The 25659-nt window shown below is 45.2% G+C and overlaps 2 protein-coding genes across 3 annotated transcripts in view; both read right to left on the bottom strand.

The window, feature by feature from the left end:
- ZGPAT (zinc finger CCCH-type and G-patch domain containing) overlaps positions 1-14078 on the bottom strand; it is a 51822-nt gene extending 37744 nt beyond the window's left edge. Inside the window, exons 1-3 of one of the 2 annotated variants that reach the window (XM_068116981.2) lie at positions 13682-14078; positions 8524-8673; positions 5748-5965 (exon numbers count right to left, since the gene is read on the bottom strand). In XM_068116981.2, the coding sequence (XP_067973082.2) occupies positions 5748-5965; positions 8524-8673; positions 13682-13945 (632 nt within the window). In that variant the 5' untranslated portion in view covers positions 13946-14078. The remainder of the gene's footprint in view (positions 1-5747; positions 5966-8523; positions 8674-13681) is intronic. The other variant, XM_068116980.2, reaches the window with a different exon arrangement.
- Positions 14079-20512: 6434 nt separating this feature from the next.
- The window catches only part of LOC137427457 (uncharacterized), a 261772-nt gene continuing 256625 nt past the window's right edge, over positions 20513-25659 (bottom strand). Inside the window, exon 10 of the mRNA XM_078778178.1 lies at positions 20513-25653. Coding sequence (XP_078634304.1) covers positions 22877-25653 — 2777 coding nt within the window. The 3' untranslated portion in view covers positions 20513-22876. The remainder of the gene's footprint in view (positions 25654-25659) is intronic.

Raw genomic sequence — 25659 nt, 5'->3', positions numbered from 1 at the left:
GGTCGTCGTGTTGGAGGCGGTCGGCGCGGCGTAGCGGCCGCCAATTGCGCCGGCAGTTCGGCCGCCGACCGTGCCAGGTGCTCGGGCGCCATGGGCATTGCTTTGGACGGTGGCGGGCTCCAGGTCGCTGCCCCGATGCGTTGGCCTCCCGAGGAGATCTTGTCGGCTTCCCTGGCAAGGGCGCGGGGATCCGTGATCTGCGTGCTTGCCAGGGCGAGGCGTACCTGGCTAGGCAGCTGACGGAGGAACAGCTCTTGAAAAAGAAAATCCGAGGCATGCTCCCCGAGCAACGAGAGCATGTAATCCATTCGCTCGGACGGGCACGTGTCGCCGAGCTCGGGCAGGTCGAGCAGGCGCCGTGCGCGTTCCGCCGATGAGAGGGCGAAAGCGTCGAGGAGGAGCTTTTTGATCGCACCGTACTTGTCAGCGGGTGGCGGGTGCTGGAGGAGGCTGAGGGCACGGGCCGCGGTGGCTGAGCCGAGTGCTGCTACCACATGATGGAAGCGGGTGTCGTCGGCGGTGATGCCTCGCAGGGCGAACTGGGAGTCTGCCTGGGTGAACCAAACCACCGCGTGAGCCTCCCAGAAGGTAGGCAGTTTGAGGGCAACTGCCGTGTCCATGTCGGTAGGTCACCAATGAAGGAGCTGTGCTCCAACTCGAATCGAAAGAATGGACGTGACAAAAAGCTGGAATTCGTCCGAGTTTCTTTATTCCATCAAATCAACTCGGGTAAACTGAAAAGCCCGTTTATCGGGCAGCATTATATACAAGCACGCGAATATCTCATGCCGGAGCATTTGCCCTTAAAAGGCGCGACTGGGCGTGTCCGGGAGACCTGGTCGAGTCTGGACAAGCCCGGGAACGGCGAGACTGGGTGTCGCCGGACGGGCCGGGCGTGCCTGGACATGCCCAGGAACGGCGAGACTGGGTGTCGCCGGACGGGCCGGGCGAGCCCGGGAAAGGCGAGTCCGGGCATGCCCGGGAAAGGCGAGACTGAGCGTCTCCGGGCGGTCTGGGCGAGCCCGGCACAGCGATCGCTCCGTGGTTGCGTCCTCGGCAGGTGTAAGGCGATTGTGTATGTTCAGCGGCAACCGCTACACTACTTGTATAAAAGAGAAATGCCATATTTTGAACGATTTGTACAACTTCCGAAAGTTTTTTTTGTGATAGCATCCAGTTTTCAAGTCATTCTGTCCAGCGGTGCAGCAGTGCATTAACTTGAATGATAAATCATCTGCTTCTTATGATAATTCAACACTTCAACATAAAAGTAAAAACACAAGATGGGGTGACCATCCAAGCTTAGTAGAACGTTGCCATACACTCCCCTGAATAAAATCACTAAACAGGGCCAGATTAACCTTTCGGGGACCTGGCGTCAAATAAATTTGTGGTCTCTCATCTCCCCTCCCTCCATCACCTCCTGCCATTGACAGTGCAGTGACGTCACATGTCAAAGTACAACCAACAAATTTCAACTCATTCCGTTGAGTGGTTTAGGAGTGCATACATGTCAAACACAACACAACATACACAATATATAGTATGATTAACATTGTTGTACATTAGGGGAAGGGGGAGGCAGAGTTAAGAAATTAATTGAGAATTGGAGTGTCGGGGAAAAGTTTGAAGATGGTAAGGATAGTTCGCTGTAGGAGATGTTAGACAGTTAGAGGATGGAGGAGACAAGTGAAATATGTTAAAATATATCAGAACTTTCTTACGAATGAAACATCAGAAACTCGGATCATTCACCTGACCCACCCAAACTAACGCATATTTTTTATCAACATGGATTTTAAGACCTCTCTGAAGTACAGTGAAAAACGTGGAATTCCATGGAAACTGCCTTCGATACGGTCTGGCACCCCGCTCTGCTCACCAAACTCTCCTCCTATTGTATCCATGGAAATCTCCATGCATTGATTGCGGACTTCCTCTCTAGTCGTAGTCAACGTGTGGCCCTGAATGGAATTCTATCATCTCCCCTTCCTGTTCAGGCTGGAGTTCCCCAAGGCAGTGTTCTGGGCCCTGTGCTTTTTCTGGTCTTCATCAATGACCTCTCCTAAAGATTTAAATAAATCTATAGGGGGTGTGTGGATTGTGTAATACCAGTGTGTACCACGGTTTAGAATAGGTACACCGTATCCCTGCATGTCGTAAGAGGCGACTAAAAGGGTTGGCGTCAGGAATGGCATCCAGCCATAAAAAATTGCCTCAACAAGGGAACCACGACAATTACAACTACATATGGGCAGGGTACAGCCCGAAGTACCCCGTGGGGGACCTCACTCCCTCTCGTCAAAACTCAAGGTGGGGAACCCGATCGAAGCAAGGGTGGAAATCACTCCATTTATGACGACGAAACGTCTGATGCCCGACGTGGAGATCGGTTTCTGAGGTTTGGGACATGGAATGTAGGGACAATGACAGGGAGATCAGGAGAAGTGGTGGAAGTATTGGTTAGAAGAAGAGTAGACATATGTTGGGTGCAGGAGACGAGATGGAAGGGAAGTGGTGTGAGAATGGTGAAGGGTAGGCAGAGACAGAAATACAAGTTTGCGTGGCAAGGGTGCCCAGAAGGTGTGAATGGTGTTGGTGTCCTGTTTTCTGAGGAGTTTGTAGACAGTGTGGTGAGTGTGACGAGAGTGAGTGAAAGGTTGATGATGGTGAAAATGATGATTGGAAAGCTCTTGGTGAACGTCATCTTGGGATATGCTCCGCAGGTTGGTCGGAGCGATGAAGAGAAGGACAAGTTCTGGTGTGCAATAGAGAAGCTGATGGAAAACGTGAAAGATGAGGAAGTTGTTGTGGTAGGAGGAGACCTAAATGGACATGTGGGAAGGAGTATGGATGGTTTTGAGGGAGTTCATGGGGGTTACAGATATGGTGTGAGGAATGGAGAAGGTGAAAGGATTTTGGAGTTTGCTGATGGAGTTGATTTGTTGATTTGTAATACTCAGTTCCAGAAAGAGGATAATAAGCTTGTTACATACACGTCAGGTGGGTCGACCACAACCATTGACTACCTGATGGTGCGTAGGCAAGATAGGGGGCACCTCCAGGACACAAAGGTGATCCCGGTGGAGGAGGCTGTTTCACAGCACCACTTGGTTGTCTGCGACATAAGGGTGAAAGGTGCGAGGAGAGCTCGGCCGATAAAGTACCAACCGAGAATGAAGGTGTGGAGGTTGAAAGAGGTGACAGTCAGGGAGGCATTAAAAGAGAGGCTGAGTATGGCAGAGGATGATGTGGTTGAGCTTGAAAGTGGTTGGAAGTCAATAAAAGATAGTCTGTTGGGAGCCGTTGGTGAGGTATGTGGATGGACCAAAGGACCACCGAGGCACTCGGAAACATGGTGGTGGGATGATGAAGTTGGAAAGAGGATTGACGAGAAGAGGAAGAAGTTCAAGGAGTGGCAGAAGGCAAAGGGTACGGGGGCAGAAAAGGCAGAGCATGAAAGTTATAAGGCAGCCAAGAAGGCTGCAACGAAAGAGGTAGCAAAGGCGCAGGAGGCATTTAGGAAAATGTTCGGAGAACGCTTGGATTCGGAAGAGGGTCAGAGAGTAGTATTCAGGATTGCAAAGCAGATAGCGAAAGAGAGGTGTGATGTGATGGGGGTGAGTTGCTTGAAGGATGAAGTGGGACAAATCGTTGTGGACGGGAACAGTGATGAGTTTGAGGTGAAGGTGGGAGTGCATCAGGAGTCGGTACTAAGTCCACTACTATTTGTAGCTGTGATGGAGGTGCTGGCTCGGAATGTAAAGGAGGGTTTACCTTGGGAGTTGTTGTATGCAGATGATCTGGTGTTTATTGGGGAGAGTATGGATGAACTGAAGGAGAAGATGAACAAGTGGAAGGAATGTATGGAGGCAAAAGGTCTGTAGGTGAATATCGGAAAGACGAAGGTGATGGCAAGTGCACAGAGGGAGCTGCAGATGGTGGAAATGTTGAGTTGGATCTTGGAGACTATGTGAAGCTGGAACGTGTGAAAACATTTTGCTACATAGGAGACATGCTGAATGGAGAAGGTGGATCAGACTCGGTAATGGTTGCGAGAGTGAGATGTGCATGGAAGAAGTTTCGGGAACTGAGTGGCGTGCTGATGAGGAGGGGAGTGTCGTTGAAGCTGAAGGGAAAGGTGTATGCTGCATGTGTGAGAAGTGTTATGATTTATGAGAGTGAGACATGGGGAATGAACGTAGAGCAGCAACGAAGGCTGGAAAGAGTGGAAATGCGAATGGTTCGGTGGATGTGTGGAGTATCGTTGAGAGAGAGGAAGACAAATTATGAATTGCGAAAGATGATGGGAATAGAGCCTGTGATGGATGCTGTGAAGAGAAACAGGTTGAGATGGTTGGGTCATGTGTTGAGGAAGGATGAAAGTGACTGGTTGAGAAGAGCGATGGAAATGAATGTAGAAGGTAGTAGAGGACGGGGAAGACCGAGAAAGACTTGGCTAAATGTGATGGAAGAAGAAATGCGGGCAAGGGGGTTAACAAGGGGAGATGCAGAAAATAGGGGAAAATGGAGAAGATTTTCATGGGGACCGCAAGGCTCAACCCCGCTCTAGCAGGTAAAATGGCCTTAAAATGCCTGTTGTTGTTGTTGTTGTTGTATCAATGATCTCTCTGACTCTCTGGAGAATTCTCTCTATCTCTTTGCTGATGACTCCACTCTCTGCCGTTCCATATCTCAACCCTCAGATCGACAGGCAGCAGCCTCCTCACTCTCTGCAGACCTGGACAAAATCACAGCCTGGTCAAACAAGTGGAACATGTCTTTTAATCTTGACAAATCTTACACTCTTACTATGTCTCTCTGAAAAGACCGACTGGAAAACCCTCCCATCTACTTTCTCAACAATCCTCTCCAAGAAGTTGTCACTCAAGCTTTTGGGTCTTACTATCTGCCATGATCTTTCCTGGGAAAACCACATTTCCAAGCTGGCCTCCCAATCCAGTCGCTGACTGGGCATCCTCCATCATGCGAGGTCCTTCCTTGGCACACCTGAGCTCCTCAATACATACAAGGCTTTTGTCCATAGCTCAATGGAATACTGCTCTCCCCTCTGGGCCGGTGCTCCTGCCTCACACCTAGCTCGGCTTCACGCTGTTGAAACCAAAGCTTTCAGAATCATTGGACTCTCTCGCGATGAAGCTAACTCTGAGGGCCTTTCACTCACTCACTGCAGGCAGGTTGGTGGTCTTTCTGTCTTCTACCGACTCCTCTCCGGCCTTTCTCCCCCAGCTCTGTCTGTGTTCTGTTCCCCAAATATTCCTTCAGGTCGCACAAGATCTGCCTGCAACCCTCTTCTGGTGAAACTGCCAAAGCAAGACTCTCTGCTCACCTTCACTCTTTCATTCCTCTTTTCTCCCGCCTCTGGAACAAACTCCCTCACTCTCTTCAATCCCATTCCTCCCTCCAGGTCTTCAAAACAGGTGTTCACCACCATCTCTTATCTTCCCCCATCCAAAATCTTGATCTTTTCTACCCCCGTTAATTCACCCCAGATCCACTTTTTTGAAATACCGACTTATTTCCTTGAGGTCCTAGAAGGGTCCATTTGTTTTTACCTCTCCGACCCCTCCCTTCCCCTGCCCCCTCCCGCCAAGCCTCCCGCCCTTCCCGCTCCCTTCATTATATGTTTTTCTTTGTGTCCGTTTATGTTTTTTGTGATTAATGTGAGCTTTTACATGAGCCTCGATATTGTATCCAAAAACAACAACAAAAAAAAACGTGCTCACCGGCAGCATTCGTCAAATCGACAGCGGCCTTGTAGATAGAAATTGCAGGGTTTCAGTGAACGATCAGTAGGGAAGAGGAAGAGCACGCATACAGCATCGACTTCTTCGGGACCTTTTGCTGGCCCAGAAACCATTGCACGGTGGTACTGCAGAACTCCTCGAGAATTCCGATAAGGGACGAGGCACTTCATTCCACAGAGGGAATCACCGTCCATGGCCTTCAAAAGAGATTCAAGGGCACATTAGGATACTGCTACATACCATAAAGGGGAAGGAGTTGGAGGGGAGGGAGTAATTGATTTGACTTCCAGCTGACTATACGTGTACGCCATTACAGACATGCGGTTTGTCATTTGGAATGCCAGAAGGCAGAACAGTCCGTCAAGGCTCCTAACGAGCAAAATTGTACCGGTGAATGAAAAATGAATGAATGATCGTTTTGAGGCCATTTTTCCCTGTGGTCCCCATGACCTCATGGTTCCCTTTTTGAGGCAGTTTTTATGGCCGGATGCCCTTCCTGACGCCAACCCTTGGTCGCCTCTTTCCATGCGCAGGGACACGGTGTACCTATTCTAAGCCGGGGTACACACCGGGATCATTCATCCCAGCAAGCTGGTACTCAATTTGCCGACCTCGGAAGGATGACAGGCTGAGTCAACCCCCCTGGCGTTAATTTAGCGATCGACCGGGATTCGAACTCAGGATCCTCGGATCCCAAGCCGGCACCCTAACCGCTAAGCCAACACCAGGCTTCACCAGGTGAAGGTAAACTAATTTAAAATATGCTACAATATCCAGCTCCATGTGTGTAAACAGGCTCTAAACGTACGCAGGTGTGATTGAGAGTTGGATGGATCGTGCGGGTCCTTAAAGGGCCAAATACACAGAAAATCATGCTTGGTTTAATTAAAAGATATGGTTTCACTTAACACTTGATCATTGTTCTTTTTTTGAATAAATTTCTTGGAAGGAAGATATTAATGCTTTTGGTGTCCTTTTACACCCGATTGGCCCCGCCCCCCCATCCCCCCCAAAAATGACGATTTGATTACCCACGATCTCAAGGATAGTTTTGCTGCGGGTAGTTTTTATTATGATTTTAACTATTAGAGGATTCTCGATTCGAAAAATGTTCATCAATCCACTTTCTGACGAGCCTGAAGTGAGTCGTGCGGCCATTATCCGCTGCGTGCTGAGACGACCTTGCCTGTGATTACGTCACGCAGATGACTTCATGACCATCGTGATTTTTAGGGGCAGAACACAATGCGTTTCTTTTTTAAATTGTAACACCTCAAAAAATGATTAGGATTAAAAACCATGTTCAGTTCTTTGTTTATTACTTTAAAATCATAATCGCATCAAAAAAAAATTCCTGTGTCTGTGGATCTTTTAATTGTGGTGTTGAGGGGGGGGGGGCTTAGTTGGGTGCAACCTTAACTGCGATAGAGATAACTAGAACAATACTCTTTAACGTCAAGACGTCAAATGATATGCCTCCGCCCACATTATTACATCATTATAATACTTGTGCCAAGTCTGATTTAAATCCCTTCAGCTGTTCACAAGTTACCACATTTTTACCTGACATAACTTCTGACCTTTGAACTCGGGACCCCAAAATCTAATCAGTTAATCTTTACATCATTATACATACCTGCACCAAGTTTGACTAACTGCACCAAGTTCTCAAGTTATTGCGGTAACGAAAACCTATCACGGACAGGATGGACGGACAACCTGAAAATTATGATGAAAAGATGAACTCATTAGATTTCTGCATCAAAGGTCAAAAGCCAGAGGTCATATCAGGTAAAAATGTGAGTCTTGAGAACATCTGGGGATTTAAATCAAACTGGGTACAAGTATGTATGACGATGTAATAATATGGGTGGAGGTATATATTGGTCGACGTCGCGATGTCGAAGAGTGCCGTTCCAGTTTTTAGTGACACAAATGAGCTGTCATAATACGAAGTGCACCTGCGATGGTGTTTGTAGCCGTCTTTATTGCAGCTTGGCACCGTGAGCTCTTATGAGCGATGTTGAAGTGAAATCGTAATCCAAAACAAGTTTAATGCATTAAACGCGCTACAGGTGAAACATCGCGTTGGAAAACAATTATCATCAATGTAACAGAGACAAACTGAAGATCTGAGTGGAAGAAGTAGTTAAGTCACAAAATAGCTACGCAAAATTATTACTCCCCATCCCACCGGTGTTGGGTTCCCTGCGCTCCGCCGGGTCCTCCTTTCGCCCCTCTGCCGGGTCCTCCTTTCCCCCCTCTGCCGGGTCCTCCTTTCCCCCCTCTGCCGGGTCCTCCTTTCCCCACTCTGCCGGGTTCTCCTTTCCCCCCTCTGCCGGGTCCTCCTTTCCCCCCTCTGCCGGGTCCTCCTTTCCCCCCTCTGCCGGGTCCTCCTTTCCCCCCTCTGCCGGGTCCTCCTTTCCCCCCTCTGCCGGGTCCTCCTCCACCCCCCCCCTCTGCCGGGTCCTCCTTTCCCCCCTCTGCCGGGTCCTCCTTTCCCCACTCTGCCGGGTCCTCCTTTCCCCCCTCTGCCGGGTCCTCCTTTCCCCCCTCTGCCGGGTCCTCATATCTTCTCCCCTAACCCCAATTGGGTCCTCCAAGGCCGCTTTGCCCATTTATTATTATTTAAATGTTTGCGATGGCTGTAAAGATTGCTATATAATTCTGAATGAAGATAGAAATAGCACAGAAAGACCAGTATGTGCCATCTTGTATGGGAATGCAGAGTGAGATTACATGATGAACAACTTACCTCTTCCGCACGACATGGGACCTCATCTTGTCCATTCACTTCATCACCTGGTACAGAATTGGACTCGTGACCTTTCACCCCCATCACTCTGCCTGACATTTCTCCAGCATGCCTCACCTCACTGGAACCTTCTTCGCCGCATCTGGTTTCCTGCACAAGTAACAGATTAATTTTCATACAATAAACCATAATAAACCAACGATTTAGCCTGGTGTTGGCTTAGCGGTTAGGGTGCCGGCTTGGGATCCTGGGTTCGAATCCCAGTCGATCGCTGAATTAACGCCCGGGGGGTTGACTCAGCCTGTCATCCTTCCGAGGTCGGCAAATTGAGTACCAGCTTGCTGGGATGAATGATCACGGTGTGTACCCCGATTTAGAATAGGTACACCGTATCCCTGCGCATCGAAAAAGCGTGACCAAGGGTTGGTGTCGGGAAGGGCATCCGGCCATAAAAACATTGCCTCAAACAGGGAACCATGATTGTCATGGGGCCCGCAAGGCTAACCCCCGCTCTAGCGGGGGAAAATGGCCTTAAAACGATCATTCATTCATTCATTCATTCAAACCATTAGTAAAACATATCATTACTTGGTATGATTTCATAGCGGAAGTCAACTATTTATGACTTTTTCATCCCTCCCTCCCTCCCTCATTACCCCTTCCCCATCCCCCCCTCCCTCCGTCATTACCCCTTCCCCATCCCCCCCTCCCTCCCTCATTACCCCTTCCCCATCCCCATTCCTCTAGCCACCTTTACCCCAACTATCACTTCTCCCCTGTTTTGTTCAATCTCTACTTCCCTAACTCAACCCCCTACCCTCCCCACATACTCAAGTAATAAAGAGATAACCGGAACAGGAGCGCATGGCAATCGTTGCATATTCAACAAGAAAGAGCAATCAGAGATTGCAGACCCTCGCCAGGACGTGTTTGCACGGTGTATTTTGTGTGATGTTTATCATCTGCTGTGTTTGGATGGTTTATTACCCTGCGCCCGCAAAGCAAAAGGCAGGGTTAAGCATTCGGTTGCGTCCGTACGTGTGGCGCGTCTGCATTTTAAAATTCATTTTCTCGGCAACCGTTGGTCCGATTGACACGAAATTTTCAGAATATGAGCGACTCCTGTATAATTTTTAAAATGATAATTATGACGTCCTAAGTCACGTGGTACAAGCACCATCTTGGAAAATCGAAAAAAGTTGCACCTCTATATCACCGAAACTGCTCCATGGAAAAAATTTAAACATGGCTTATTGCAAAGTACTCCCCTTGAGAAATAAGATATGTTAACGATTATGTCAGCAGTACCTTAATTATGACGTCATAATTCGAGAAGTACAATGATTGTTTAGATCAGTATGAATTTTTTTTTCTCTGCAATCTTGGTCCGATTGACATGAAAATTTCACCATAGGAGGGCCTCCTCCTGCAGAATATTTTAATGATTATTATGACGTCATAGGCCATGTGGTACAGGCGCCATCTTGGAAAAACTTCACACCTCTATCTCTAAAACCACTCCATGGAAAAAATTGAGACCTGGCTCATTGTCAACTACTCCGCATGGGAAATAAGGCATGTTAATGATGTCATCAGTGCCTTTGTAATGACGTCATAATTCGACAAATACAACACTTATCTGATCATTATTTTTAAAATTTCAAGCAACTATTGGTCTGATTGACACGAAATTTTCACCATAGGAGTGCCTCCTCCTGCAGAATATTTTCATGATAATCCTGACGTCACAGGTCATGTGGTACAGGTGCCATCTTGAAAAAACCGAAAAACGTTACACCTCAATATCTCCAAAACGGCTCCATGGAAAATATTGAAATGTGGCTCATTGTAAAGAACTCCATATGGGGAATAGTTGTTGTTACCGATGACGTCATTGGTGCCGTAAATATGTCATAATTAGACAGGGACAATGCTTAGTCTGATCGGTTTGAAGTTTCTTGAGCGTGATCTATGCAACAATTATATTAGAGAATATAAATTTATGATGTCATCTCTCACGTGTTCTGGTAGCCATATTGGATCAAAGAAAAAAAAAACGCTGAAAAAAAACGGAAGAGTTGGCTCACACCAAGTTTACTGCGCAGGGTACATATTCTATGAATACCATCTAGTTGACGACGTTGACTCTATACAAGGGGAAAGGTGACCCTCGAGAGTGTGGCTCATACCGAGCGATAAAGTTATTGGAGCATGGAATGAAGGTATTGGAAAGGGTGTTGGAGAGGAGGATAAGGAAGAAAGTGAAGATCGACGAAATGCAGTTTGGATTTATGCCAGGAAGAGGAACGACAGACGCGCTTTTTATTGTGAGGCAGTTGCAGGAGAAGTACATGGAGAAGAGGAAGAAGTTGTTTCTTGGGTTTGTTGATGTGGAGAAAGCATTCGATAGGGTTCCACACGAAGTATTGACATGGGCAATGAGGAAGTTAGGAGTGGAGGAATGGTTGATCAGAGTAGTGATGGCAATGTACAAAAGAGCGCGCACAGCTGTACGGACGAAGGACGGGAACAGTGGTGAGTTTGAGGTGAAGGTGGGAGTGCATCAGGGGTCGGTACTAAGTCCACTACTATTTGTAGCTGTGACGGAGGTGCTGGCTCAGAACGTAAAGGAGGGTTTACCGTGGGAGTTGTTGTATGCAGATGATCTGGTGTTGATTGCGGAAAGTATGGATGGACTGAAGGAAAAGATGAACAAGTGGAAGGAATGTATGGAGACAAAAGGTCTGAAGGTGAATATCAGAAAGACGAAGGTGATGGCAAGTGGTAAAGCATGTGGTGAGGTAGAAAGAACTGGGAAGTGGCCTTGTGCTGTGTGTAGGAAGGGTGTCGGAGTGAACTCCATTCAATGTACAATGTGCGCTGAGTGGGTTCATCAAAAATGTAGTGGTCTGAGAGGGTCATTAACCAGTGTGGCAGCTACATTCAAATGTAAGGTGTGCACAGAGGGAGCTGCAGATGGAGGAAATGTTGAGTTGGATCTTGGAGACGGCGTGAAGCTGGAAGGTGTGAAAACATTTTGCGACCTCGGAGACATGCTGAATGGAGAAGGTGGATCAGACTCGGCAACGGTTGCTAGAGTGAGATGTGCATGGAAGAAGTTTCGGGAACTGAGTGGCGTGCTGATGAGGAGGGGAGTGTCGTTGAAGCTGAAGGGAAAGGTGTATGCTGCATGTGTGAGAAATGTTATGATTTATGGGAGCGAGACATGGGTCATGAACGTCGAGCAGCAACGAAGGCTGGAAAGGGTGGAAATGCGAATGGTTCGATGGATGTGCGGAGTATCGTTGAGAGAGAGGAAGACAAATGATGAATTGCGAAAAATGATGGGAATAGAGCCTGTGATTGATGCTGTGAAGAGGAACAGGTTGAGATGGTTTGCTCATGTGTTGAGGAAGGATGAAAGTGACTGCTTGAGAAGAGTGATGGAAATGAATGTAGAAGGAAGTAGAGGATGGGGAAGACCGAGAAAGACTTGGCCAAAGATGGTCGAAGAAGAAATGCGGGCAAGGGGGTTAACAAGGAGAGATGCAGAAAATAGGGCAAGATGGAGAAGATTGTCATGGGGACCGCAAGGCTAACCCCCGCTCTAGCAGGGAAAATGGCCTTAAAATGCATGTTGTTGTTGTTGTTGTTGACGACGTGGATTTATGTTCAATCAAACATGGCTGTCGAACCACGTGAATGACCTGGCTACAACCATTGTATGGCTACAACCGTGAATGACCTGGCTACAACTACAATGCCCTGGTGAAGATCTTCCAGTGCCGGTTCGTCAACTTCATCCAAATCCATCCACAACTTTTTGAGATATCCTGCTATGTATCGTTTTTGGCCCTATCTCCCAATGGTGATGGATCACTTCAAAGATTAAATAATTCTCATATCCGAATCCATACAGATCTTCACCAAAATCGAATATATTTGTCCTTTTCAGACACCCAACCTGTACACCAAGGCTCGCCAAAATCCGTCCACAACTTTTTGAGATATCCTGCTATGTATCGTTTTTGGCCCCATCTCCCAATCTTACTATAATTCACCAAATGTCCGTCCGTCTGTTCGAAGGTACCGTAAAAACTGCTGAACCGATCGCAACGATATTTTGGGTGGATAATGATGGGATCCCCAGGAGTAAAATAGGCTATTTAGTTTTCCCAATTTCAGCTTTAGTCTCCAGCATTCTCAGGTTTGGACTCCCGCATAACATTCGCGTTCACATAACGTTCATTGTGACGATGTTCTCATTGTGACGATGTTGTTTTCCCGGGTGCCGCACAAACGGCTGCACCGATCGGACTCGGTGACCAAAGACCTTTTATAAGGACACGGGTTAAATCGTTGCTTGAGAGAATTCTAACCCATTTCAACTGAAGGAAACGCGTATCGGGAGTACATACGACATAGCGATTGTGAACACGATTATCCATCACGATTCACGATCACCACAATCATAGTGTATCGATCACTGTGGGACATTTGGTGAATTATAGTAAGATACTGTTAGATTTTGATGATTTGCGTGTGATATGATTTAACGGATGTTTATACGCATCGTTTAAAATAAAAAAGCCTTCAATTTCTGATATTTTGCCTTTTAATTTAGGCCTCCCAATTGAAGCCCCGTCCGTAAGGCGGGTACCGTTGCTAGTGGTGAATAATTACTTAAAAAATTAAATAATTCTCATATCCGAATCCATATTCAGATCTTCACCAAAATCGAATCTATTTGTCCTTGTCACACATCCAACCTGTACACCAAGGTTCGCCAAAATCCGTCCACAACTTCTTGAGATATCCTGCTATGTATCGTTTTTGGCCCCATCTCCCAATGGTGAAGGATCATTTTAAAAATTCTAGTAGCCGAATCCGGATCTTCACCAAAATCTAATCATTTCGTCGTTGTCACTTGCGCTACATCTCTGCCAAATTTCGTCCGAATCCGTCCACAACATTTTTGAGATATTCTGTTCACAAACGGACAGGGGTGAAAACTTAACCCCCATCCACCTTTGGTCTTGATCTTGAAACAAACCCCATAGCTGCAGGTACAAGCCTTCACCTATCCTATGCTATAGGGGTATTAATGAAGAGGAGGTGAATTAAGATGAAGTTCTAGTTATTATAGTGGTTGTATTACCTCCAGCAAGGCAAGTAAGCTGCTCTTCCTCGCTGCCAACAAACTTGCTTCAGTGAGCTCCAGGAATTCTTGCACACCAGCTCGCAGCTCCAGCAAAACCTGCATGCTGGTATCACCTTCGCGGCTATCAGGTGCACCACCTACCTGCCCAGCAGGTGCTCCACCATCACCTGATGCCGCTCTCAGAGCTGCTACAGCCGCCTCAACCTGCTCAAGCTGCATTCGACTCGCGGCGATTGCCGCTTCCAGTGCCGCTTCGTCCATTTAAATTCTCTTCAGTGTTTCTCGTGTCTGTAAAAGCGATCACCACCGGTTTGCATCTTAAGTGTCGTCAAACAGATGCAGATCAGCGAGCACGTACTGTATGTACAACGATCTTAAAACCGGAAGCGCGACCCAGAAAAAAGAAAAGCCAAAAAAATTGTTGTTGTTGTTGTTGTTATCTGCGTTCTTACCTTCGATGGGATCACAGACATAGATAGGGCAAAACGAATTCTTATTCTCTCAGGTTTAACATATTGTTTTAAATATATATATATTTATTAGAGTAAAGTTGATGTTATTGAGTAAAGTTGATGTTATTTTGTGGTGCCATGAAAATACAACTGCGAAGATGGACCAGCCAGGGACTTTACAATTGCTCCCATTACACCGCCGATAAATCGAATCTTTTGTACTGCTTACTGATATATTACTGAAGTTAATGATTTACATATTGAGGACAAAAATATACTTTGTTAACTCATTAATGTCGAATCGTGGGAAATTTTAGCGGTGATGCGATTAAATCAGTCACCTGCTCGATTGCCTTTAAAAAGATGATTTCAAGGAGGCAGATTCGTCACCAAGCTTGGAGCATGGCATAGAAATCTGTGACGTCACATTTACGGAAGTGATAACGATCAAGACAGGCAGATCCAAAAATGAGGATTCACACAGTGATGTTTTCAAATTATTTCGAGGACCTACGATATCTTACAAAGCAGATATCATGAAGAGACAAATTTAGATTTTATTCACGGACGAAGTTATTTATATTTTCCTAATCATGCCATTCAGCCAACAGGTTAATTATAGCCGGCGAAGCCGGTGTTGTCAATAAACGAGTACGTATTATGTTGAAAACCTGATTATGCCTTGGCTCGAGAATCCGAAGCGCAGTGGGCGCAGCCATCTTGCGGATGCGGAAGTATGCATAACAAATTAAAAACGTTCATTAGGAGTTTCTTTCACCCGTCGTCGTTTGATTCACAATCTTATGCACCTCCGATTTATTAATAAAATAATTTAAGACCAACATCGGCCCGCACGGGCCTGGTTATCTTCAACAAAACGAGTCACCAAACACCGGACCCAATGAGAGTCGAGCATTTGCAAAACTATTTCTAAAATGAAAGCGCTCAATGGTGGGCGCCATCGACCGGATGCGGAAGTTTGCATAAAACAATTGCGAAAAAGTTCAATAGGAGTTTGTTTCACCCGTCGTTCTTTGATTCACAATCTAATGAAACCTTTAATTCGTAATTAAAATACGTTAAGACCAACCTCGTTATCTTCAACGAAAATCGTCAACAAACACCAGAACCAATGAGATTCGAGCATTTAAAAAAATATTATTACGCATTTCGGAGGGTGAAAACGGCGTCAAATATTCTAACATTGACGAAGAATTATTTTTTAGAAATCTCGCGGCCGTATGGGATAGTTTTTCACGGCCAGAAATATGGTATAAGCGGTTTACATATTTAGTTTAGAAATACGGATAGTTTTTCACGGCCGGAAATATCCGAAGTTGAGACGGAATTCACCGAATTAATCACTGCAAGCTAACGTCATCTGGTGGAGGACGCCGCATTGCCCGGAGAGTCAGAGAACCAGCCCTGGCGCCTGACAGCGACTGAAGTTAGAAGACGACACACATACTGTGAAAACGTATGTTAAGCCCAGTTAAAATTTCTTAAAATAGGCCCTAAGCTAGCACATCGTATAGTTACTTCCTTAAGCTTCTTGTGACATTTATTGTATGCAGGTATTTCCATTGGGGAGGACTGTCTGCTCTTCTCTTTTACCAAGTCTTACCAGGTACGGTACCTACTACACCTACCTACTACCACTACCTAACCTACTGATGCCATAGTGATGGGTAAAATAGTGGCAAGAGGCTTTGGCTTCGCCGGCTCATTGCGGCTTTGCAGTCGGTACTAGTAGCCGGCGAAGCCGGTGTTGTCAATGAACGCGTACGTATTATGTTGAAAACCTGATTATGCCTTGGCTTGAGAATTCCGAAGCGCAATGGAGGCCGCCATCTTGCGGATGCGGAAGTATGCATAACAAATTGAAAACGTTCAATAGGAGTTTCTTTCATCCGTCATTGTTTGATTCACAATCTTATGCACCTCCAATTTATTATTAAAATACTTTAAGACCAACCTCGGCCCACACGGGCCTGGTTACCTTCAACGAAACGCGTCACCAAACACCGGACCCAATGAGAGTCGAGCATTTGAAAAAATATTTCTAAAACCAAATCACGCAATGGAGGCTGCCATCGACCCGGATGCGGAAGTTTGCATAAAACAATTGCGAAAAAGTTCAATAGGAGTTTGTTTCACCCGTCGTTCTTTGATTCACAATCTAAAGAACCTCTAATTTGTAATTAAAATACGTTAAGACCAACCTCGTTATCTTCAACGAAAATCGTCATCAAACACCAGAACCAATGAGATTCAAGCATTTGGGAAAAAATTTTTTTAAAGCTTATTACGCGTTTCGGAGGGTGAAAACGGCGTCAAATATTCTAAAATTGACGAAGAATTCTTTTTTAGAAATCTCGCGGCCGTCGGGGATAGTTTTTCACGGCCCGAAATATCCGAAGTTGAGACGGAATTCACCGAATTAATCAAGAAGGAAATTTTATAAATTTTAATCTCATCCAGAATGCAAATGGTGTCATTTTGAACTAGGTACGGTACCTACTACACCTACCTACTACCAACTACCTAACCTACTGATGCCATAGTGATGGGTAAAATAGTGGCAAGAGGCTTTGGCTTCGCCGGCTCATTGCGGCTTTGCAGTGGGGTCATATTAGCCGGCGAAGCCAAAGCCTCAAAGTATTTTAATTAAAAATTAGAGGTGCATAAGACTGTGAATCAATTTTGACAAATTCACTCAACAAAGTCACTCCATCATGTCTCAAAGTATTTTAATTACACATTAGAGGTGCATAACATTGTGAATCAAAAAAAGACGGGTGAAACGAACTCCTATTGAACTTTTTCGCAATTGTTTATGCATTACTTCCGCATCCGCAAGATGGCGGCCTCCATGGAGCGATTTGGTGCGTCAAAGCTTCAAAATTCTCAAGGGATCCAGGAAAATCTGGCTTTTCAACATAATACGCGTTCATTCACAACACCGGCTTCGCCGGCTACTGGTGGGCCTCCCAATATGGCGACTACTAGTGGACCTCCCAAGATGGTGACAACTAGTGGGCCTCCCAAGATGGCGACTGCCTTTTCTGAGGGGCCTTTTGGTGGCGACAAAAATAATCTTTCCAGTCTAATAGTGAACTTCCCCAATCACCTGCAATCTTCTTCTATCGTATGCATTTGCTGTTGGAAGCAAAATTTACTGGGGTGCATGGGTGAGTGTCGTCTGCAGATGGAGGGACGATTTCCTCATCAGGCATTGGCATTGCTCAAACCTCAAATTACAGAATAAGGAATCGTCTACGGTAACGACGATTGTTTGGTGTAGTAACTGCTGCGGTAAGTCAGCAGTGCCTGATGAGGCAATATATGTTTGTGTCAGAACATTGGTCCAGGTAGATCCATCCAAGTAGTCACCATATGTTTCCCACATTCCCATTTCTATGTGTAGACCACCAAACATTACAATGAATTTGTCCTCCCATGTGTGTCAGGCCAGTTCCACTGAGTGAACTTGGTCAGTACTCGAGTGGTGCATCAAAAGCCATAACTGGCATCTGTCCAGGATCGAGGAATTCTGTAACCCGATGCACATCTATTCCACGCTTGATCATAGCTGCCTTCTCATAGAAGAGGGGCAAGAGCTGTGTAAGAGTGCAATGCAAATCTACTGATGGACCTTGTGCGGAGGCATGGGACGCTGACCAAGACAAAGTGTCACCCTTTTCCACTTCGTCTTTCTCCAGGATTTGACTAGCATGCTCCAGACAGCTCTTCTCCTTCAGTTGTGCACCTGCAAGTTGTCATCTTTTTGTGCTGAAGCATTTGACAGCTGGGGGGCTGACACTTTTGCTGTCTTCAGAGCCACAGCTGGCACAGTGTTGAAGTTGTCTGGAACTCGTGATTCTTCTTGGCATCATATGAGGGCAGACTTTATGTCATCCTGCTTGTTTCCCAAATTAGACATAGTGGTAAACTGAAACCGGGTGATGCCTGTACCATTAAATCCCGTAAACGGTTTTCATACAGCTGATGCAGGACTGAAATTTTGAAATGGAAGGTTCCATCTTCCGCACAGTTTTCGACATGGGTGAAGAGCTCCACAAGTGCTCTTACCTTCATAATCTTCTCTTCAGAAGAACCACCAGAGGATTCTTCCTCATATTGCTTGAGCAGTGATTGATAGTTGATTTTGGAGTATTGTCAAGTACGCTAGATGATATTTAGCATCAATTGCAACCAGATCGCCACCATACATCTGAGCCATTTATTCTGTCTCATGTACACATGGCCAAAGGTATGCGGACACCCCTTCTAATTAGTGGATTCGGATGTTTCAGCCACACCCATTGCTGACAGGTATATATAATCAAGCACACAGCCATGCAATCTCCATAGACAAACATTGGCAGTCGAATGGGCCGCACTGAAGAGCTCAGTGACTTTCAACGTGGCACCGTCATAGGATACCACCTTTCCAACAAGTCAGTTCGTCAATTTCTACGCTGCTAGAGCTTCCCCGGTCAACTGTAAGTGCTGTTATTATGAAGTGGAAGCGTCTAGGAGCAACAACAGCGCAGCCGTGAAGTGGTAGGCCACACAAGCTCAGGGAACGGGACCGCTGAGTGCTGAAGCGCGTAAAAATCATCTGTCCTCAGTTACAACACTCACTATCGAGTTCCAAACTGCCTCTGGAAGCAACATCAGCACAACTACTGTTCGTCGGGAGCTTCATGAAATGGGTTTTCATGGCCGAGCAGCCGCACACAAGCCTAAGATCACCATGCGCAATGCCAAGCGTCGGCTGGAGTGGTGTAAAGCTCGCCACCATTGGACTCTGGAGCAGTTGAAACACGTGCTCTGGAGTGATGAATCACGCTCCACCATCAGGCAGTCCGACAGACGAATCTGGGTTTAGTGGATGCCAGGAGAACACTACCTGCCCTAATGCATAGTGCCAACTGTAAAGTTTGGTGGTGGAGGAATACTGGTCTGGGGCTGTTTTTCATGGTTTCCCTTAGTTCCAATGAAGTGAAATCTTAACGCTACAGCATAGAATGACATTCTAAAAGATTGTGTGCTTCCAACTTTGTGCCAACAGTTTGGGGGAAGGCTCTTTCCTGTTTCAGCATGACAATGGCCACGTGCACTAAGCGAGGTCCATACAAAAATAGTTTGTCGAGATCGGTGTGGATGAACTTGACTGGCCTGCATAGAGCCCCGACCTCAACCCCATTAAGCACCTTTGGGATGAATTGGAACGCCAACTGCGAGCCAAGCCTAATCGCCCAACATCAGTGCCTGACCTCACTAATGCTCTTGCGGCTGAATGGAAGCAAATCCCCGCAGTAATGTTCCAACATCTAGTGGAAAACCTTCCCAGAAGAGTGGAGGCTGTTATAGCAGCAATGGGAGGGGGGGGGGGGGGGGAAGGAGGGGGATCAACTCCATATTAATGCCCAGGTTTTTGGAATGAGATGTTCTACGAGCACATACGGGTGTGATGTTCGGGTGTCCACATACTTTTGGCCATGCACTGTAGCTCTGCAGCCACCTGTCTTATGCTCTCAACGGCTCCAAGAGTTCTGATTTCATGGAGGTTTCCATCCGCTTGTTGACAAAATAGACAGGCCATTTTGCTCATCGACTGGCACCGAGGTCGTTTCTCTCCAGAGCTACTGTCCGCTGTGATTTCATCCCTCTCTCACTTTTAGTAGTTTTCTCCAGCTTCTCTTTACTGAACTTCACATAGCATGATTTGTACCATGCAGCCCGATTTTGGACTACTTCATCTACAGTCATGTCTTCTCCAAAGTGAAGAGCAACTGGTAGTGTGCACAGGATTGCGAAATTACTGACATTATTCAGCAAGGAGTTGTATGGTTCTGACTTGTCCCTACTTCCCTTTGCATCGAGTGGGCATTTTAGAGGCACTGCAGTCTTTTCTTGACATATCAAACAGTTGTTCGAATCCATGTTGCTAGTCTATCCGAAAAGACATAAAACACAGAAAATGCTTAGAAATTATCAACTGATATTGCCATAATCAATTTGTTTATTTAATCTTGGAGCAAATAATCATCTGATGGTATTTGGAATGGTATAATTGCATTCCTTGCCCCCAGGAAATGTATGTTTGGACACTCAGATTGAGAGCCTAAGTGGCTTGGAAGCCGAAATATTGGTACTTATTGGTTTCTTGAGGAAGTGGTTCCTATTTAAAAAAATCAAAGGTAAGGCAATGGGTAGCCTGTGGAAAAGTTTTTGGTGCTTTTGTCCGGAACGTCCGCACCATTCTCAAATCTGGTACAGATGCCTGACTATATCGTTATTTTTACCAAACCTGGTAAAAACGCTATTCGAGAGAACGTCAGTGACACAAAATACACCACAATATGGAGATAGTCATTTATTGACGAGTTTATTTCTGCAATGATTGTTTATATTTATCCAATTGTCTCGATTTTCCAGGAGTTTCAAGGACTTTGACAAGTTTTACAGGTCTTTCCAGTACTGGACAATGCTTACATTTTACCAGGAATTTTAAGGAATTCCAAGCACTGTGCAAACCCTGTAGTTGGTTTTAAACTCCATTTGGTTGTTGTTTCATATACAGCCTTTGGCTGCTGGTTGCATCATTTTCTGGAGATGCGGCTGTGCCGCTGATGCAGTGGTCCTGTTACCAGTCAGCTGGTACTCATGGTGTTATTTCAATGGCATGACAGGAGCTCAAACCCAAGACCCTAATATCTTAAGCCAGCCAACTTAACCATTAACCCCAGCACCAGGCTTGAAATTGGGGGTTTCTGAAGGTGAAACAGAGTCCTTTCAAATTATTTTGGAAGGATCGTTCTTTGGAGGATCATTCTGTCGGACCTTCTTTTTGCAGGATAATGTTTCAAGGAACAAGTTGTGAAGTTTTGTTGTCATCGTTCCAAGGGTTCTTTTCAGGATCATGACTGAACCCTGGACAGCCTCCAATTGTTGTTGATTTGTAATTTTCGCAGGAATAGTTTTTCAAAATTTCATTGAGGTTCTTTTTTTATTACTCTCATTGCTCGAACTACCACTGGCACAATGTAGGCAGGCACCCTTCAGCTTGTAGGTTCTTTGTGTATTTTTAATGTTTATAGAAAGTCAATGAACGAGTGTAGGCCTGGTTGTACGCATTATTATTTGCAGGGCTTTTCTCTCGTTGGTTGTTATCTCCATATGCGGATTTTAGGGGATGAGGAAGTTCTTCCAGAACTCAAAATCTGCACCTCCTTTTTTCCATAAATTATTATTATTCATTAACCAGAAACTTCATTCTCATAGCTTTGTTCCAATGGCTCTTTTTAGAATCCGCACGTAACATCTAATAGACTCCATTGGTAGCTCGTTTGTCGTGATGTTCACCGGAATGCTGTTTAACTTCTCAGTAAGGATTTTCTTGATCATCCCTGTTGCTCCGACTATGACTGGTACAATTTCAGCTTTCTTCCATTTCCAAATCCTCTTGACCTTATTTTTCAGATCCTGGTACTGATATTTGAGATGATCCTGGTATTTGAGATGATCCTGGTATTTGAGCATTTTCTTTGTCTCTGAAGCATTCAGTCCAAAGTCATTGGGAACCGAAACCTAAATCAACAATGCAGTCTTTTCCTTTTTGTGTTTGAGCACTATGTCCGGACACAATGTCTTCACTTGATGGGATCATCTTGTCATGCGTGAGCACTGTGTGTTCATTTTTAAGGATCGAATTTTGCTTGTGTTTCCCTGAGTGAGTTCTCTGACGTTCAGGTAAAGATTATGAATGAGCAAATGCCTAGTTGTAGACAAAACAAATTTAGGCTTTCTCCCGTTGGTTATAAATCTCCATTTGTGGATTTCAGAATGCAGAACGGAGTCCTCCCAAGACTCTGCTTCTGTATCCATCTTGTCCACCCCATGCATCTTTCCCTACCCCACATCCCTTTTGTCCAAGTGTCTCTCTATTTTGTCCTTCAACCCTGCTGTTGGTGTTTCCCCCTTCTTTCTATTGTTCCTTTTGTTCTGAACTGATCAGTGTTCTTGCTCTTCCACGGGCCTGGACTTTTTTATACAAAATAAATAAATAAATGTACCACCTCCTTTTCACTAAAGGATCATGTTTCATGGACAAGTTGTGAAGTATTGTTGCTCTCAAAGTTTTGTTCCAAGGGTTCTTTTCAGGATCGTCATTGAACGCCGGGTAGCTTCCAATTGTAGTTTGTTTGTAGTAATATTCCTTGGGATGCTTCTTAAGATCTCAGCTGAAGTTCTTCTTCACCATTCCCATTGCTCCAACTACCACTGGCACAATGTCGACAGTCTTCAGCTTCCAGATTCTCTTGACTTCATTTTTTAGATCCAAAGTCGCTGGGTGCTGATACTTCAAATAGCAATGTCATCTTTTCCTTTTTGTATCTGAGTACTATATCCAGGTGCAATGCTTTGTTTTCTACGTTCACGCTTGATGGGACAGTCAGGTCGTATGTTTTCAATTTTCACTTTTGGTTCGTGCTTCCATGATTTTTATGAGAAAGGGATATTGACATTTTTGGAGATGTGCCAGTGGATTACTGTCAATACATTGTTGTGCCTTCTTGTATACAGCTGTTCTGACATGAGTTTTTACATACCAAGAGAAGGTGATGGTGCTTTCTCTTTACACCTTGCAGAACCTACATTTACACGATTGACTCAATCCTGCCATCTTGTTAAAGCTATTGTACAAGTTTCCTTGGTTTTGTCGCATTTATTATGACTCGTTTTCCATCCCAGTTAAGTTGACGCCGTGTATTGGTTGGTGTTGACGAAAATATGATAAATGAGAAAATGCCTTGCTGCAAACAGAATACTTGTATGGCTTCTCTCCCGTGTGTATTCTCTCATGTCTTTTCAATGCTGAGGGTCGAGCAAACGCCTTGCCACACACCGAGCACGTGTATGGCTTCTCACCCGTGTGTGTTTTTTGATGATATTTTAAACCTATCAAATGAGCAAAGGCCTTATGACACAAAGAACAATTGTATGGCTTCTCACCGGTGTGCATTTTTTGATGCCTTTTCAGCGCTGATAAACAAGGAAATGTTTTGCTACATACAGAGCAGATGTTGGGTTTCTTTTCGATATGTATTCTTTGATGATCCTTCAAATCGCTCGAGTGGGGGAAGGCCTTGAAACACACCGAACACTTGTATAAGCCTTCTCGCACGTGACTTCTTCGATGTGCATATAAATGGGATGAACGTGCGAATGCTTTGCTGCACAGAGAGCATTTGTAGGGCTTCTCGCCGGTATGTATTCTTTGATGTTGATATAAATGTTCTGAACGCGCAAACGCCTTTCCGCATAGAGCACACGCATTTGGCTTCTCGCCAGTGTGTATTCTTTGATGATATTTTAAAGCGGTCGACTGAGCAAAGGCCCTTTGACACGAAGAACACTTGTATGGCTTCTCTCCCGTATGTGTTAAATGATGCCTTTTCAATGTTGAGAGTCGAGCAAACGCCTTGCCACACACCAAGCACATGTTCGGCTTCTCACCCGTGTGTGTTTTTTGATGATATTTTAAACCTATCAAATGAGCAAAGGCCTTATGACACAAAGAACAATTGTATGGCTTCTCACCAGTGTGCATTTTTTGATGCCTTTTAAGCGCTGATAAACAAGGAAATGTTTTGCTACATGCAGAGCAGATGTTGGGTTTCTTTTCGATATGTATTCTTTGATGATCCTTCAAATCTCTGGAGTGGGGGAAGGCCTTGAAACACACCGAACACTTGTATAAGCCTTCTCGCATGTGACTTCTTCGATGTGCATATAAATGGGATGAACGTGCGAATGCTTTGCTGCACAGAGAGCATTTGTAGGGCTTCTCGCCGGTATGTATTCTTTGATGTTGATATAAATGTGCTGAACGAGCAAACGCCTTTCCGCATAGAGCGCACGCGTTTGGCTTCTCACCAGTGTGTATTCTTTGATGATATTTTAAAGCGGTCGGCTGAGCAAAGGCCCTTTGACACGAAGAACACTTGTACGGCTTCTCTCCCGTATGTGTTAAATGATGCCTTTTCAATGTTGAGAGTCGAGCAAACACCTTGCCACACACCAAGCACATGTTCGGCTTCTCACCCGTGTGTGTTTTTTGATGATATTTTAAACCTATCATATGAGCAAAGGCCTTATGACACAAAGAACAATTGTATGGTTTCTCACCGGTGTGCATTTTCTGATGCCTTCTCAGCGCTGATATACAAGGAAATGTTTTGCTACATACAGAGCAGATGTTGGGTTTCTTTTCGATATGTATTCTTTGATGATCCTTCAAATCTCTCAAATGATGGAAGGCCTTGAAACACACCAAACACTTGCATAAGCCTTCTCGCATGTGACTTCTTTGATGTGCATATAAATGTGATGAACGTGCGAATGCTTTGCTGCACAGAGAGCATTTGTAGGGCTTCTCGCCGGTATGTATTCTTTGATGTTGATATAAATGTGCTGAACAAGCAAACACCTTTCCGCATACAGCGCACGCGTTTGGCTTCTCGCCAGTGTGTATTCTTTGATGATATTTTAAAGCGGTTGACTGAGCAAAGGCCCTGTGACATGAAGAACACTTGTATGGCTTCTCTCCCGTATGAGTTAAATGATGCCTTTTCAATGTTGACAGTCGAGCAAACGCTTTGCCACACACCGAGCACATGTTCGGCTTCTCACCCATGTGTGTTTTCTGATGATATTTTAAACCTATCAAATGAGCAAAGTCCTTATGACACAAAGAACAATTGTACGGCTTCTCACCGGTGTGCATTTTTTGATGCCTTTTCAGCGCTGATAAACAAGGAAAATCTTTGCTACACACAGAGCAGATGTTGGGTTTCTTTTCGCTATGTATTTTTTGATGATCCTTCAAATCTGTCAATTGGGCAAAGGCCTTGTCACACACTGAACACTTGTACAGGTTATCTTTCATGTGATTTTTTTCATGCCGATACAAATGTGATGAACGAGTGAATGCCTTGCTGCACACAGAACAATTGTGTGGTTTCTCTGGTTGCTCACCAGTGTGCTTTCTTTGGTGGCATTTCAAAGATGATAACCGATGAAATGCATTGCTGCACAAAGAGCACTTGTGGGGCTTCTCACCAGTATGTATTTTTTGGTGTTGATATAAATGTGATGAACGAACGAATGCTTTTCCACATAGAGCGCACGTGTTTGGCTTCTCACCAGTGTGTATTCTTTGATGGTATTTTAATGTGGTCGACTGAGCAAAGGCCTTATGACACGAAGTACACTTGTATGGCTTCTCTCCCGTATGTATTCTGTGATGCCTTTTCAATGCAGAGAGTCGAGCAAATGCCTTGCCACACACTGAGCACATGTTCGGCTTCTCGCCCGTGTGTATTATTTGATGATATTTTAAACCTGTCAAATGAGCAAAGTATTTCTGACACACAGAACACTTGTACGGCTTCTCGCCTGTGTGTATTTTTTGATGTCTTTTATATGATGAGAACAAGGAAAACGCTTTGT

Source organism: Myxine glutinosa, chromosome 5 (genome assembly GCF_964187855.1).
Source record: "Myxine glutinosa chromosome 5, kmMyxGlut1.1, whole genome shotgun sequence".
NCBI classification, from domain to species: domain Eukaryota; kingdom Metazoa; phylum Chordata; class Myxini; order Myxiniformes; family Myxinidae; genus Myxine; species Myxine glutinosa.
The sequence above is the reverse complement of the archived record's forward strand: the minus strand, read 5'-3'. Positions and strand labels throughout refer to the sequence as shown.